This window comes from Anarrhichthys ocellatus, unplaced genomic scaffold (assembly GCF_004355925.1).
Source record: "Anarrhichthys ocellatus isolate YVR2014 unplaced genomic scaffold, GSC_Weel_1.0 scaffold19, whole genome shotgun sequence".
NCBI lineage: Eukaryota > Metazoa > Chordata > Actinopteri > Perciformes > Anarhichadidae > Anarrhichthys > Anarrhichthys ocellatus.
The window spans coordinates 711,002-726,303 of NW_022280049.1; the positions used below are offsets into that span (position 1 = coordinate 711,002).

Below are 15,302 nucleotides of genomic sequence, written 5' to 3' on the forward strand. Positions count from 1 at the left end.
GGGGGGGCATGGGGGAGGGGCTCCCTCTAGGCTGGGACCAATTACCTTCTAAAGTCTTGTGTTCACTGTGTGGCTGCCAGGCAACCAGCGGACACACCAGGAAGTCACTTCCCCCCCCAAGAAGTAGTCCAGCACAGAACCCAGTGAAAGCCATTCAGTGTCGTTACCTTAAGACAGAGTCAGGTTTGCTGTTTCCCCTGTTTCCCCTGTTTCCAGTCTCAATGCTAAGCTTACGCTAAACGGCTGCTGGCTTCAGCTTCATACTGAACATAGAGATATGAGAGTGTTACTAATCTTCTCATCATTGTAAGCAAAAAAGCAAACAAGCGTATTTCCCAAATAGTTGAACGATAATAAACTGCCAAATCCATTAGGATGACATTGTTAACACAGTGCAGTCATTATCTACAGCTGAAATGTAACCTGAACACCTCTCTAAACGTTTGTCTTGTTGGCTTTTCATCGTGCTCCTCTTTTAGACGGTAACAGCGCTAATGCGTTGGAGAACTTGGGCGATGGGAGCCGCTGCCTTAAACTAAAAGGACAAATGAGATACATGCCAGAGTGGGAGTCCATCATCTTCCTGGGAACCCCTGTGTAAGGCCCACAAACACACACATGCACACACATACGCACACACACACGCACACGCACACACACACACACACACACACACACACACACACATCATAGACACTGATATTTAATAAAACGCTACCGTTGAAAAGTAAAACATTCTAAAAAGCTGCAAGAGCTAAACTGAATTAGGAGGCTGGAAATGAAAGCCTGGGCAGTGAATCAGGGGCCCATTCTAACAGCACTTACCATGCATGAAATGAGCTGCTAATTAGCTTGTAATCAGACAGTGCAGCTCTTGTGAGCCTAATGGAAACACATTTGCAATTGAGAGTGTTTTCCTCAGAGTACATTACCAAAACATCCCCCGCCTCTTCTCAAACATTTTGTTTTGCAAGTAAATCTCCTCATGCCTGTATTGACAAAACTACTCAAATGTTAAATGCCACATCGCGTGCTGTGTGTGTGTGTGTGTGTGTGTGTGTGTGTGTGTGTGTCTAGAATGGAGAGTCTGAGTGCTATGTTCAAGACCGGCCTGTACATCAATGACCTGAGCATGCACGACTCCAGCAGAGACCTGGTGCTGGCAGGCACGCAGCAGTCCGAGGAGCTGAAGAGAGCTCTCGTACAGGTACACTCTGCCAACATGCAGCTGCATTTTACATGTGTGATCAGCTCACTTGTCACTTTGCAAAGTTGCTCTGAAGCCCTTCTTTCAGTCTGGCAGCCCCAGCTCACCCACCGCCCACGGACATGAGATGAAAGAAACAGACACAAACTTACGGTGTTATTCTGTTTTATTTCCCATTGTGAGCGCAGGAGCAAAAGAAGTCCAGTAAGCTGGAGGAGAGCATGAAGATGTTGGACTATGAGATGAAGAAGACGGATGACCTCCTGTACAGGATGATTCCTAAGCCAGTGGCCAAGAGGCTGCGCAAAGGAGAGCCGGCTGTGAACACTTGCGAGGTCAGGATTGTATCATACTGTATATATATATATATATATATATATATATATGCCACTATAGTTTAACACCTAAAGCACCAAAAAACAACAGAAGCGAAACTAAGCTGAAGCTGTATAGCTTCATATTCATCATACAAGAGACAAATACAGACATATCAGTCTTCTCAAGTAAATCATGAATGTGCACTGAAACACATCTATCAATCATCTGCTAGTTATATAAGTTTTTTCTTTGCTCAATGTAGATAGTGACAGATACCTAGACACACACACACAAACACACACATTCATACAAATGTTTCTATTTGAGAGTCTCTGCTGGAGTAAAATTCAGGTAAGTTGAGAGTGACTTCCTGATGGAATAACAGTGTGGTCACAAAATATGGCCTATGAGGGTGTGTGCGTGTGTGTGCAGTATATCAACATGCATACTCATCAACACCCTTATCTCTTTTCTCCCAGGTGTTCCCAGATGTGACCATTCTTTTCAGCGATGTCGTGGGATTTACGCGCATTTGCAGCCACATCACTCCGATGCAGGTGGTCTCCATGCTAAACACCATGTACACGCTGTTTGACACGCTCAGCGAGAAGCACCGCGTCTTCAAGGTTTGTGTGTGAATCTCCCGTAGTCTGATATGGGCCTACTTTATCTACAAAGTGCTGCTGCATGAGAGCTGCTGTTCCTCTCGTTTCCAGGTCGAGACCATTGGAGATGCCTACATGGTGGTGGCCGGGACGCCGGAGAAGACAACGTTTCACGCTCACAACATTTGTGACATGGCCCTGGACATGGTGCGCTCCATAGATCACCTGAAAGACCCCTCTAATGGCAACCACATACAGATTCGTGTCGGTGGGTAGAACGCGTGAGGACACATTTGTGTGGCTACGGCGGTGTTTGACTGAGTGAAGTAACGTGTTGTTGTGGTTGCAGGGATCCACTCTGGGATGGTTGTGGCAGGTGTGGTGGGACATAAGATGCCACGTTACGGTCTGCACGGTGACACAGTCCACACTGCGTCAGCCATGGAGTGCAATGGAAAGGTGGGGAAGCTAAGTCTGTATATATGACGACTTAAGTAAGAGCTCTCTGTGCTTTTGTTGTAACTGCCTGGTCTTCCTTTATTTCATTTAGGAGATGCAGATTCAGCTCACCAGCGCCACCTACGAGCACCTGAAAGGAAGTCACTTTATTTTTGAAAGGAGGGGCACCATCACCATCAAGGTTAGGGGTCCAAACGGTTGCCAACACAACTACGCTCAACACATTAATTACCTTCACTCAGCCACTATGGCAACATATAATTAATATGATTTGGTGTTGAACATGTGAGCAACACACAGTGATGATGTGTCTGAATGAGGTCTGAATGCCTCCAATTAAAAGTAAATACATGATATCTGCACATTATTATACACAAATTTGAAACTAAACTTTGAGACTGTAATTTGCGAGTATTTTGTGTATCAGCAATTAGACATAATAAACATTTCTGAATCTTTGAACTATATGAAATGATAATAACTCACAATGTTTTGACTCTGGAGTCAGTACGTAATGTTTAGAGCTGGTAGTTGCAGCTTGCTTGTTGAATAACCAGTCTGTTTTATCACTGGGTCTGACTTTGAGGCTGTACATTCAGTGACAATGCCCAAAACTCCCAGAGGTTTCTAAGGCAGCCGATTACAGGCGCCAATCTCAGAAAAGCAAGAGCAACTCATTTTTCATCAGGGTATTCTGAATATTGGAACCTGCCATTGTACTCCACTCAGTAACTGTGCCTTTGAGCACATGCCTTTAAATATTTGTGGATATATGTTCCGAACCTTATTCTCACTTTTATTTTTCTCTTTGTCCATTTTTAGGGGAATGTTGAAATTGAGACCTACTGGCTGAAGGGAAAGAGGGACAAAGACGGGAACGCTCAGGCTGCGTGTCCTCAGTTTGAGACCCAGACCATCAGTAAGGTGAACCTATCAAGCCCCGAGGCCACAGGAGAGAAGGAGGGAGTGGTAAGAATTGTCTAAGAATTCAGCAAAGACACCCTTGAATGGTTTACACTCTCATGTGCTTCATTGCCACCACCACCATCATCATCGCCATCATCTCTGATTCCCTGAGTTTTTGCCCCCAGGGTCCCCCGCTGGTGGCAGGGCGAGACGAGGATGATGTGAAGTCTATTCGCTCTCATCGTATCAAGATGGAGATTTCAGGCCATTCTCTGAAGGAGACGTCTGTTCAGAAGGTGAATGGGAATTATTGGTGCCAAGACTTTGAATGACTCTGATTTAACTTCAACTTCTAATTATTTTTTCCATCCATACCCATCACTACGATTCTTCCCCTGTTCTATTGTAATTTGTAACTAAATGAACGGCTCCTTCCCCAGTCCCACTATAAGGATGCCTTGCAGGACGACCTCCAGGACGCTCACCTGGAACTGGACTCCCCCGAGTCTGACGGCAGACACTCCAACATGGACTCCTCCGACGGCTCCTGTGACTCCCCCAGCAAGAGTGCCACGTGCTCTGTGTCATGAGCCGAAGAGATGCTAGCTGATGCTGGAGCCAGTAATTCATTTGTAATACTGCTTCTAAAAAGCTTTTTGAACATAACACTTAAATGCTAGTTAGGAATGCCATTTTTGCTGATATTTTGGCATCCTTGTGGGGATGCCATGACAATATCTAATGACGTATTGTTTGTACATGGCCTAGTCTGTAATGCTTGAAATTTTCTAATGGCCTTGCATGGTGTTCATCAGTGCTTATTTTGCTCTGACTCTGCAGAAATAAATCATAGCTATCATCATTAACTTCACACTTATACACAACATGTTTTATTACCAAGAAGTGGTCACAAGCTCTGTAATTTCCTGTTGGTTCTGCTGCATCTTGTAGATTTGACATCTAACTTCATCCTCGGAAGAAATCCCTCTGAATCCCTCCTCCGTCCCTCTCCTTCATCCGGCACGTCTGGATTCATTGTTCTATATCAGTCTCGTCAAATACACAGCCACGGCACAGTGTAAACGCTTGTCAGCTCAGTGAAAATAAAGCCGGCAGACTGCTGAGCCGTGCGTGGATCCGTTTGTTTTTGTTTGTCTTGTCACTCAAAGGCACTGGCAGTCAGACTCACATTAACGGTTGCATTTATTGAACACATTTCTCCATGGATATGTTATTATTGTGTCTATGTGTTGTCACGTGAAATGCATGGTTGTGTACCTGCCCTTGTATTTTAGCTTCAAAATGCACCACAACTGTATTTTTTGTAATTATCTTGTGTTAAAACCCTGCTGCTGTTCAATCATCGATCAAATACAGGAACAAATCATCATCTCAGATTTCATGCTTTGTTTTAAGTAAGATAAATTACTTTCTGCCCGATGGTGCTGCGACACATCCTTACATACCACCAGAGCAAGAAGAGTGTAATCCTATCACAGATAGACAGTCAAACATCAGCTATCCTGGTCCAGTGTCCCAGTCAGACAATGTTCCCCGCTGGCTGGTTATCAGAAGAACTGCGCCTATAGGTGGTGTCCTCGCGGTCTACGCTGCCTCCGTTGGCTGAGTGTGAGTCTTTAGGCAATGAACCGATGGAGCAATGAAAGCAGAAGGCGTAGAAGAAGGCGAGCAGGAGCAGGAAGCAGGCGACACAAAAAATGACGACAATCAGGATGGTGTGCACCTGCATGTGCACCTCCTCCCATGGGAGCAGTGTGGTGGTGATCAGGGGGGCCAAGGTGGTCAGGGTAGCATTGAAACTGGGTGGAGGAGGCTTCACCGAGGGCATGTGGTCGACTTCCGGCATGATGGGAGGCCTCAGTGGCTAGGATACACTTTGTTGAAGCTTTAAGGGAAAAAAGTATTCTAGTTTAGTGTACCACATGCACAGATTAACATTTACATCAATATGATACAGTAGCAATTTTAGTTCAAGTGGAGTTAATCATGTATTATGTATGATAAATCAACCTGCCATAAGCAACATACACAAACAATAGCATAAGAAATAATGACTTTGTATGATTTTCACAATTTTAGCAACATAAATATTTAGAATTAACCAGCTGCTTCTAAGCAGGTTAATTATCTTTTTCACTGACATCCAAACACAGACTGTGTCTTTTGTTCGTACCTGGATTGTGTTGTTGTCCGGTCTCTCTGAGCAGGCTTTCTTTTGATGAGCAGAGCTTGGGAAAATGAAAAGAAATGGAGGACAAGAGAGGGAGCACTGGACTGAAGAAGAGAGGTGGCTGCTGGACCAGGAAAACACGGAGGGTTGCCACGGCAACACCGGCTGGTGGGGCCACTTGCATGGAAGTGACATCACATCACTTTAGGATTAAGAACGTGTCTTAAAGTATACAAATGGAGATATTAGTATAGGTGTTAACAGATTACGGTGAAATTAGTTTGAAACGTGTACAAAATCACAATCTCCTGTAGTTTATAAAGAAAAACATCTGTAGTGATATTCTTCTGAAGCGGTGCAATAACAGCATCTGCTTGATGACAGATGAGCGTTGGAACAAAATGAGTGAAATTAGATTGGGTCAAAGTAGTTATTTGTAAAGAGCAGATCTGAGATGAGTCAGGCTCTCTAATACTGCCACCTGTTGGTAAGAAGCAGCACTGAACAACACACGGCAGGCTCCCCACCGGCCCCGCTCCCCACCGGCCCCGCTCCTGTGCCGTCTGGTCTCTTTCACACAGCCATAATGATTCTTTAGTACACGTTGTAATTGGTCTGACGTCCCCCGCTGTGCTCGCTAAACAGAAGTTGATGCCTAAAAAAATGTTTTGGGACTTGCACCAAATTTTAGTTGCCATGGAGATAACTCAATATCCATTCATTTTAGCCAGTAAACCAGCGAAGCTGTTTATGGTTTTTTAATCATAAATACCAGACCAAAAAACAACAGAAAAAGTATTAATTAGCGTAATTTCATGTAGAGGAGAACACAGAACAAAGCCCGCCAGCTGATGTGATCGTAGAGTGCTTTCAGATGGTTAATTACAGCTCCAGATAATAGAAACAAAAAGATCCATTTAACACAACTGCGGCTGAGTAGAGCCAAAATGGCTGAATAGATACACCAAGGTCACTCCAAAGGACACATATGTGGAGACAGACCACAGGGCTGTGCAGGCCTTCAAGTCTGGAGGGGTTTTGACCGCTGTCGTCCCAGTAGAGATGACCCGTGTGTGGGTAAAGACTGAGGCGAGTCTCATCAATGATCTTCATTGCAGATCCCAGAACAGAAGGTGAAGAAGGTTTTCACTTGAAAGTTGCTCACAAAAAGAGGACCATTTGTTTTTCTGCTGGGAGAACAACAGCGCTCACAGCTGGACATTAGATGTGTCGAATCGTCGACTACCTCTGTCAAAAGGGATCCATAAAGCTCTAACATTGCTGCCAGAGAGACTGCATGCTACATAATCATCCCAGAATTAACATATAAAACAAACATTTTGAGAAAGTCTCTCTGAAGTAAATTAGTCAGCCTCTCTGCGTGTAATTTCTTGCACTGTTTGCTCTGCTGTGCCTTGACGATTTGATATCTTGTTGTGCCATGCGAGTGTATGGTTGGGAACCCTCCTCTCTCTCTCTCTCTGCACAATGTAAGTGCTTGTCATCGTGGTGTGAAAATAAAGCACGTTGACAGCTGAGCAGGAGTGGATCAGCGTGTAATTGTTCTCCTGTCACTCCTGGAAGAGTCGACATTTACAGTCAAATTCACATGTTTCCTGTCGACATTTTAAGAAAACTTGACAATTTGTGATGTATTCATGCAAAATGTGATTACCGATGGCAACATAAGATTCGAAAACAAGAAAGCAAAATAGCAGAAATGACTAATTGTTTTATTGTCAAAAATCTCAAAACACACACTTTACACTCGCACTGAACTGGTTTCTATGTAGCTGACAAACCCCAACAGTTCTACATGGCTACACACTTGGTGTTCTTTGTGTTTAAGAAAGCACACGGATTCACCAGACAAGGATCCTCAGGATAAGGGGACAAAAACATTCATTTTGATTGATAAGTGCCGATAAAAATGACACAAATTGTAAAAACAAAATTATGATTCAAATCTGTGAGGGGAGCAGGATCTGTCATAGTTGAGGTGTGTCGATAATAAATTAATTGACATATTTTCTCTCATCCCTTATGTGATGCTGGTTCTCTGTTTGACTCTCTGGTCAGATGCCGGTTCACTTCTTCCTATTCACAATGTTGTTGCAAATCCAGTTCATGCCATCCTGTCGGAGAAATAAAAAGAAGTTTGAAGATAGAAAATCCACCATGAAATTAGGCAGGCCAAAAGAGGTTGTTGAAAGAAATAAAGTCCATTAAAGCAGCTCAGACCACGTTTATATGGAAAGGAGACATCAATGAATCAAGGCTGGGACTAGGTCTGACCTGAACTCCCTCCCCAGACACAGCTGAGCAGGCCTGAATCTGCCACTCACGGTCCCGGTACGTGTGCAGGTTGAGTCCCTCAGCGATCTCACTGGCCGGTGACGCTGTGGCCAGATCCTGCTTATTGGCAAAGACAAGCACTGGTACACCTTTTAGATTCTCCTCTTCAATCAGCTCGGACAGCTCCTGCACACACACAAACACATGGAATTGACTTGTTTTTAAAAACAAAACAATTATTTTCATATATGTCAATGTAATCAGCTTTCGGTAGTTTTGCTGGGGTTCATGTCAAAATGTATACGTTGAAAACAGAAATGAGATCAAGCTCACCAGTCCCGTCTCCTCAAACCGCTTCTTGTCTGCACTGTCAATAACATAAATCTGAAAGAAGACGTATGTTACAATAAAATTAAACACAGCAAAATGCATCGATGATTTTCTCTTTGGCCTCAACATGTCAAACTCCTGAAGGAGTTTTACAACATTGGGTTTTTACTAACAAGTCCTTCCATCAAGATACAATTATAGTGCTTAATTTGGGCATACATGTTACACTTTAATGTCGTGGATTTGTATTGCTTCATATACTTTTTGTGGTGTATTTTCAGTGAGGAGCTGTGTGGACCTCAGGGTGACTAGCAACCTCTTTGTGAACACTAATGAGCATCTAAATACAGAAGTAAATATCTGCTAGCGTGGAATTGATTTGAATCAAGTTTAGTCACTCACCAACAGGTCTGTGTTTTCCAGATACTTTTTCCAGAAGGGCCTGATCTTCCTCTGTCCTCCAATGTCCCAAACATTGAGTTTCATGCCATGAGAGGCAACACTCTTTATGTTGAAGCCCTGAAGTGAAGCACAAAGCTGGAGTCACTGTACTGCACACCACTGCCTTTGACTGAACTCAATTCCAGTACGCAGCACCTGGAAAGTCTTGCAAATAGTTATGAAGCAATTGACCAAGTGGCAGGGTACTAAAGCACATGTGTATTAAATGAATCACCGTTTGGTTACTCAGCATTACGTATCATGTGGTCTAGGCTTTTATAAGGAAGTCACTGTGTTAATCCAGCGCTGTTTTTCATAACGCAGCTCCTCTGTTTCAGTCAGCGAGGTTGTATAACAACTTTATCCCGAGGGCTAGCTGAGGAGCAAATCTGAGGATAAGACTGGAAGGATCAAGTGCAGTGTGTGTGTGTGTGTGTGTGTGTGTGTGTGTGTGTGTGTGTGTTTGTGTGTGTTTGTGTGTGTTTATGTGCCAGGTCTGGTTTAGCTTTGTGGTGACTTGTCATGCTGGGCAGCATCCTCGCTGCCGAGTGATGAGCCGTCACACTTGCCCGGGACCTGGCAGTACATCTGCTCTATGTCTTGTCAGAGTAATGCAAGGGTATTAGATAATCATGTTAGAGGTAATCACATCACAAGAGGATGATAAAAGAAAAGCTCACTATAATGTCAGGATGCTCTAAGAAAAGTTGTTGAGAGGATGCAAATCAGGAAGGTAATTTCCCGATGAACGGTTAATTAACAAACTATTTAACAGGATGGACATCCTGAAATCATGACTTTACTGGTTGGTGGTAATAGTGTGTGTACTGTAAGACCACTCATTTCATAGCATGTCAGAAAACCAAAGGCCAACTAAATCCCATTACTTTGAGCGCCAGCATGCACTGGTCCAGCTGGTCTCACAAGATTAGATACAATCCCCCTGACTTTTATAATGCTGGGTTAAAGTGCCATGAAAATACGAAAAATATCTTTTGAAAAGCTTCATTGATAAAAGAGAAGACCGCCATCGTATCACTGTTTTTGCACCCGGATTCACTGAGAGCAGACTAATTGATCTTTAAAGAGTGGTAACATTGAGGCTATGTTTCTGGTGGATGCACCTTGTTTATCTAAAACACACTTAATGATGGGCATCAGGTAATGATGTTAAAAAGTGTCTCAGCTGTTCATGGTGAGATGATTTAATTAAAATGAAGGGCACAAAAACATCATCTGCAAGCGTATCAGTCAGTGGTGCTTCTTGATTTATTATGCTGTACAGTAAGTGACTTAACTTAAGGTCATGATGTGTGTGTGCGTGTGTGTGCATGAGTTTTATCACATATCTTCCTCTCACCTGTGTTGGTGTGATGGTGTTCACATCCTCAGAGGCGAGGCTCTTCAGCAGGGTGGTCTTGCCGGCGTTGTCCAACCCCAGCAGCACTATCCTGACCTCGTGCTCTGTGGATCCCTTCAGTCTCTCAATGACAGAGAGTAAGCCCTGCGTGAAGGGAGGAGGGTGGAGGTGTGGAAGGGCAGAACATCAACAGAAGACGACTTGTATCATGTGTCATTGGATGTTTAAATATCATATTGTTTAAGTTTGGAATACAAAAGCATGCAAACCAGAATAATATATGTGACAAGAGGTTTTTTAAAATACTCTGAAACATCCTACACGATATCCTGAGGTTACAGGTTTACACCTGCAAACTGATCCCGCTGACCTCTTTCAGATTTGAGGTCAATGCTCCTCTTACATACAGCACTACATACAACCACACGTATGCCTTCTAGCCCCACCCACCCTCCATTCTCCATCCATCAATATCTTCCCACTCTGTAGCTCCCACCTGCAGTCTGTAATAATTACACTTAGAAAAGCACTGGTGTTGATTAGAGCTCCATTCGTACAATGGTACACTATTTAATGTGATTAGTCTGAAGCAAGGTTGTGCAATCGCAGGCTGTCACTGACAAAAGAGACGTACGCTGAAACTTTGAATATTTTGATCAGGGGTACAGATACTACGATGTATGTGTGTTTCAGTGTACATCAAAGAGCATTAGAGATTCCATTTAGATGTATGATCATCATAGCAGCGCCATATAACAAGCCAAGCAATTTAGATAATCCAATCAACAAAGAATAGCTGCATCGAAACAGCTACTAATCATGTAAAATAGTTATATTAACGCACTTTTGGAGCCACGAACGCCTGTAAATAGTTCCTAGTGTCAAACAAATACTGAATTTGGGGTTATAAATCCTGTTCCTCCAGATCAGGTCACTTACCTTTTGAGCTTCTCCCATGGTGACGTTTCCTGTGGCTTGGCTGGAGGGCTGCCGCTACATTCTCCAGTGAAGCTAACGCAGGTGTGTCAGCGATCCAGGTCACGCAGGTTAACTATCCAGAAAAGGTTCCAGTAGCCTTTGTCTTTTCCCTATTTTATACTCTGTAAACTTGACTGGGTTAAGTGCTATGTGTGTATGTGATAGTAATGTCTACCTGGGCGTCAATTGCTCCTCACTGAGAGAGGGGGAGGGTGGCCGGGACTGGGATTAGGAGGCCAGAATTAGCCCTAGTCATCCATGCAAAGGCCACTCCATCCCCCCTCCCCTTCCTCTTCCTCTGTCTATCCATCCACCTCCACTTTGCAGTGGCTTTACCTGGATTATCCCATAGCCACCTGCTATAGGAGGAAACTGAATAAACAGTCCTTCCTGACACACTCACACATTATTATATCACGAGGAGGAAAAGAGAAAAGAAGTTCAGATATTTTGCCATATGGCTGAGGGAAAACATGCTGTTAACACAGAAACCAAAGGCCCTCAGAGCAGCATGGGAAAAGCAGAGGGTAGAGTCCAATGCATACACTTCAAAGGATTATATCATGTTGGTGGACCATGGGAATTTATTATTTCTGTGTTCATAAATCAACTCTCAAATCCCAAATCCACTCCTCTCTTGGAGACAGCATTATCATCCCATATATCCGTTACATGCCAGCTGCTATAAAGCTGCTCCGTTTGGGTCGTCTGTTTGTGTTGGTTCCTGTGAGTAGCGCATTCATGGGGATTAGTTTGTGCACGCATGTGCTGTGTCTGGATTAAAACATTTCTTGACTCTTTTCCTCAACTGAACAGGCTTTCTGGTCAAATGTTGTGCCAAACAAAGGATCCACTGGGCTGGAAACGGCTCAACACATAAACCTGTGACCTCAAATTATCACACACACTTCCTCAAGGATGTTTTATGTCTACATCAAATACATCAACAGAAAATTATGAAACAATATCACTTTTTTGCACTATGTTGATTGTTTAATGTTATGCACTATCCACCATGTCAAATTACATTACATTACAGTCATTTAGCAGACGGTTTTATCCAAAGCGACTTACAATTCAGAGTCTATCACATTTCTACACCGTAGGCACAGCTACGGGAGCAATTTTGGGGTTAAGTGTCTTGCTCAAAGACACATCGACATGCGACTAGCAGAGCCGGAGCCGGGGACTGAACAGCCGACTCTCTGATAGAAAGACGGCCCTGCTAGCCACTTAGCCACAGTCGCCCCTTCCTTGTATGTGCCAACATACTCTGGCGAAATAAACGGTTCTGATTCTGAATTACTATTCATCATTTTTGAAGGTAAAGGTGGTTCTTCTTTAGGACTCTCTTGGTGTCAATGTAGCTGGAGCGCTGTTCTGCTCCTTCGCCTTCTGCTCCCTCCTCTCTCTGTGTTTAGCTGAGACAGTAAGGGGAGGTGTCAGACTTTATGATGTACATAAAGAGAGAAGTCAAACCTGTAATTCTAACATTAGCAGGATGCAAATATTGAAGACTAGGATAATATGTCTTTTTGCTTTTTAGTAAAGAGTTCGATGAGAAGATAAACATATTTAGACAGATATGAGTGTTATCGATCTTCTTATGCAAAGAAGCCAAATAAGCGGATTTTCCAAAATGTTGAACGATTTAAACATTAAGTATTTGAAATGTACAATGTGTGCACCATGGGGCAACAAAGCCCTACACTATATCTATATTTAATCATGATTTGCATTCGAGACAATGCTCTCTGTCTATGTATTGTGTAATACCACAAACAACCTGAACTAATGTCTTTACCTCCGTCTCTTTTCAGCTTGAACTTCATAGCCAGCCCCATAATCACGACCAGCACCAGAGCAGAACCACAGCAGATTATCAGGAGCAACACACTTTGGTCTGGATGAACACATTTACAAAGGCAGAAACACGGACAGACAGTTAAGACGCATGCTAGCAAGGGTCATTGAGTTGTGCATTTTTATTATTCATATCTTCATTAAATGTTCCAGCTCTTTCATTTTCAATTTCAAAGTTGTACAATGCACTATTTTCAGCCTGGTTAATGAATTCAAATCTACATGACAGAGGCACATGTAATCTGCAGCTGTGTGAAATAAGCAGGGAGATGTCTACCTTAGACTGTGGGATGTCTACTTACCCTCTACAGTGACCTTGTGTGGCGAAGACTTGTAACAACCACACAGGCTGTTCACAAAGCAGATGTACCGGCCTCTTTTACGTGCAAACACATTTTTGAGATGCAGCTTGCTTTTATTTTTGCCATTGTGGATGTCCTCCCCGTCCCTCTTCCACCCAAAAGTCAGATTCAAATCGGGAAAGTTATGGAGACATGTCAGAGTGATGTCATCACCCTCTTTTACATTGGATCCAGTGCTGTTGACAGAAACCTGAAAGTCTGATGGGCAGGGAAAACATTTATACGGAGGGGAGCAACAGTGATAGTTTTAGGTAAGCATATAGTTGTCACGTTATGTGTTTATGTGTATGCTGCCACAGACGAGGATATTGTTACAGGTTACCTTTTTTGTAGTTTGGTGGAATATCTGTAGGTACAAGAGTAAACATGGAAATGAATATCGTCACAATAAGCATTTTGTTTACAACAGAGCACACATGACACATCCCAGTTATTTTAAGATTTAAAATAACATACAAGTTTTTCTGACAACTTATTAACTTAACTTATTCTATACAGTAAAACCCCTAAGTCATACACTAGAGATCAATCAAATGTAGTATTTACATTATTTTCCAATTACATTATGTATTCTCCTGTTTTCCATGTTCGTATATCCTCGTTGTGCTACCGCCATTCCACTGCCAATTACTATACCTAATGTGCCATGTAAAATTCATAGGATTGATCTCCACGTAAACAAATGAAAAGAAAGATGCACTCACCGTCGCTGCACTCTGTATTGTTTGAGCAGAGTAGACAAGGATCTATAGCGAAAGAATAGCATGAACAACATTTTTCCAATGCATTTCACCTCTCCTTATTCAATGGCAGAAAACGTTCAGCTACATTAGCTGCTTCATAACATTTCCAAATGTAGCTTATAAATAGTGTGAGAGGTTTACGGTTCTTTTTCTTACCTGCCTGAGATTCTCCTGTGGCGTTACATCTCAGACACTGAACAGGAACACAGGTAGCGCCAGCACCAGCTTAAATAAAGTTAAAACAAATTGAATTAAATGTATACGTGGACAGCTACACAGTCATATACTGGATATGAACTGTCAAATTCATAAGTGGCTACTTACCTCTGAGGAGGTGACCAAGCAAAATATTTAGAAATACCCCTCTCATAAACATTCTCTGTTGGAAAAGAGTCAAAAAGTAAGAATGATAGTCCTAAGCTAACTACATTTACACTTTACACACACTAAATATAATCATAAAGGTAGAAAATAATGCTGACGTGTTTTTCTTGTTACCTGTGGTGGTGTTGTCTCCTCACACACACGGTTGAATGATGCTCTGTTTTGCCTAACCTATTGGTCTGTCGCCGAAAGGCACGGCACTAGCTGATTATACACACTGATAGCCATGCAAATGCATTCTTTCCTGGAACCTAATGGCACAAACAATATCTCCGTTTGTGTGTTTTATAGATGAGAGTGATGGTAACGATGACGGTGAGGCTGCTGCTGTTTATGTTGTCGAGTAACATTTAGGTTAACATTATGTGATTTTTACGCTTTTTGCAAATGGATAGAATAAGAAATTGACAGAGAGACAGACACATGAATATAAAAGACAGAGACAGCATGCCGACGTGCAACCTGTTATAAGCAAATCAGTGGTTTGCTTAAGCAAACTACCCTGCCTTTGCAGACACTGTATAATGTAACACATAGGTATAACTGTGCCCGGACTTTTGGGGGAAATGGTCCCAATTCTGTAGAACTGAAGCTTGGAAATACAATATCATCTTTCATTGAAATCATCCTGAGCCTTCATACACAGTATATATTTGTGGAGTTGACCAGTAGAGAGTGCTGCTGATCACCCATCTTTTTTCATTACTCTCGTCCCATTAGGGTCAACAAGCTGGAGCCCATTCCAGCATGCACTGGGAAAGAGGCAGGGTGCACATTGGACAGATTGCAAAAGACAAATGCTATCACGCTCCTATTTAATCAAACCTGCATGTGCTTGGGCTGTGGGAGGAAAACAGAAA

At 42.8% G+C, this 15,302-nt stretch overlaps 3 protein-coding genes across 3 annotated transcripts in view; 1 reads left to right on the forward strand and 2 right to left on the reverse strand.

The window, feature by feature from the left end:
* LOC116389159 (soluble guanylate cyclase 88E-like) overlaps positions 1-4,631 on the forward strand; it is a 7,936-nt gene extending 3,305 nt beyond the window's left edge. Inside the window, exons 9-18 of the mRNA XM_031857610.1 lie at positions 480-597; positions 1,078-1,207; positions 1,396-1,542; positions 2,005-2,151; positions 2,242-2,398; positions 2,480-2,589; positions 2,681-2,770; positions 3,412-3,558; positions 3,681-3,791; positions 3,936-4,631. Coding sequence (XP_031713470.1) covers positions 480-597; positions 1,078-1,207; positions 1,396-1,542; positions 2,005-2,151; positions 2,242-2,398; positions 2,480-2,589; positions 2,681-2,770; positions 3,412-3,558; positions 3,681-3,791; positions 3,936-4,085 — 1,307 coding nt within the window. The 3' untranslated portion in view covers positions 4,086-4,631. The remainder of the gene's footprint in view (positions 1-479; positions 598-1,077; positions 1,208-1,395; positions 1,543-2,004; positions 2,152-2,241; positions 2,399-2,479; positions 2,590-2,680; positions 2,771-3,411; positions 3,559-3,680; positions 3,792-3,935) is intronic.
* A 2,980-nt stretch (positions 4,632-7,611) lies between these two features.
* On the reverse strand, positions 7,612-11,237 carry arl3l1 (ADP ribosylation factor like GTPase 3, like 1). The gene is made up of 6 exons (XM_031858107.1): positions 11,052-11,237; positions 10,113-10,256; positions 8,714-8,830; positions 8,315-8,365; positions 7,982-8,167; positions 7,612-7,821 (listed from the first exon to the last, which is right to left on the reverse strand). The coding sequence occupies exons 1-6, from the start codon at positions 11,067-11,069 to the stop codon at positions 7,774-7,776; spliced, it is 564 nt and encodes a 187-aa protein (XP_031713967.1). The 5' UTR covers positions 11,070-11,237; the 3' UTR covers positions 7,612-7,773.
* A 999-nt stretch (positions 11,238-12,236) lies between these two features.
* LOC116389464 (uncharacterized) lies at positions 12,237-14,434 on the reverse strand. Its single transcript, XM_031858154.1, has 7 exons — positions 14,383-14,434; positions 14,215-14,283; positions 14,020-14,061; positions 13,638-13,661; positions 13,256-13,513; positions 12,895-12,993; positions 12,237-12,511 (listed from the first exon to the last, which is right to left on the reverse strand). Exons 1-7 carry the CDS (start codon positions 14,432-14,434, stop codon positions 12,432-12,434), a joined length of 624 nt encoding a protein of 207 aa, XP_031714014.1. The 3' UTR covers positions 12,237-12,431.
* Positions 14,435-15,302: the final 868 nt, after the last annotated feature.

Coding starts and splice junctions, on each gene's coding strand:
- arl3l1 (XM_031858107.1), bottom strand. Junction 8,168..8,314: donor GGTTTGAGGAGACGGGACTG/GTGAGCTTGATC, acceptor GTGTGTGTGCAG/GAGCTGTCCGAGCTGATTGA. Junction 7,822..7,981: donor TGTCTGGGGAGGGAGTTCAG/GTCAGACCTAGT, acceptor TTTCTCCGACAG/GATGGCATGAACTGGATTTG.
- LOC116389464 (XM_031858154.1), bottom strand. CDS start 14,434: ATGTTTATGAGAGGGGTATTTCTAAATATTTTGCTTGGTCACCTCCTC. Junction 13,662..14,019: donor CAATACAGAGTGCAGCGACG/GTGAGTGCATCT, acceptor TTGTACCTACAG/ATATTCCACCAAACTACAAA. Junction 12,994..13,255: donor ACACAAGGTCACTGTAGAGG/GTAAGTAGACAT, acceptor GTGTTCATCCAG/ACCAAAGTGTGTTGCTCCTG.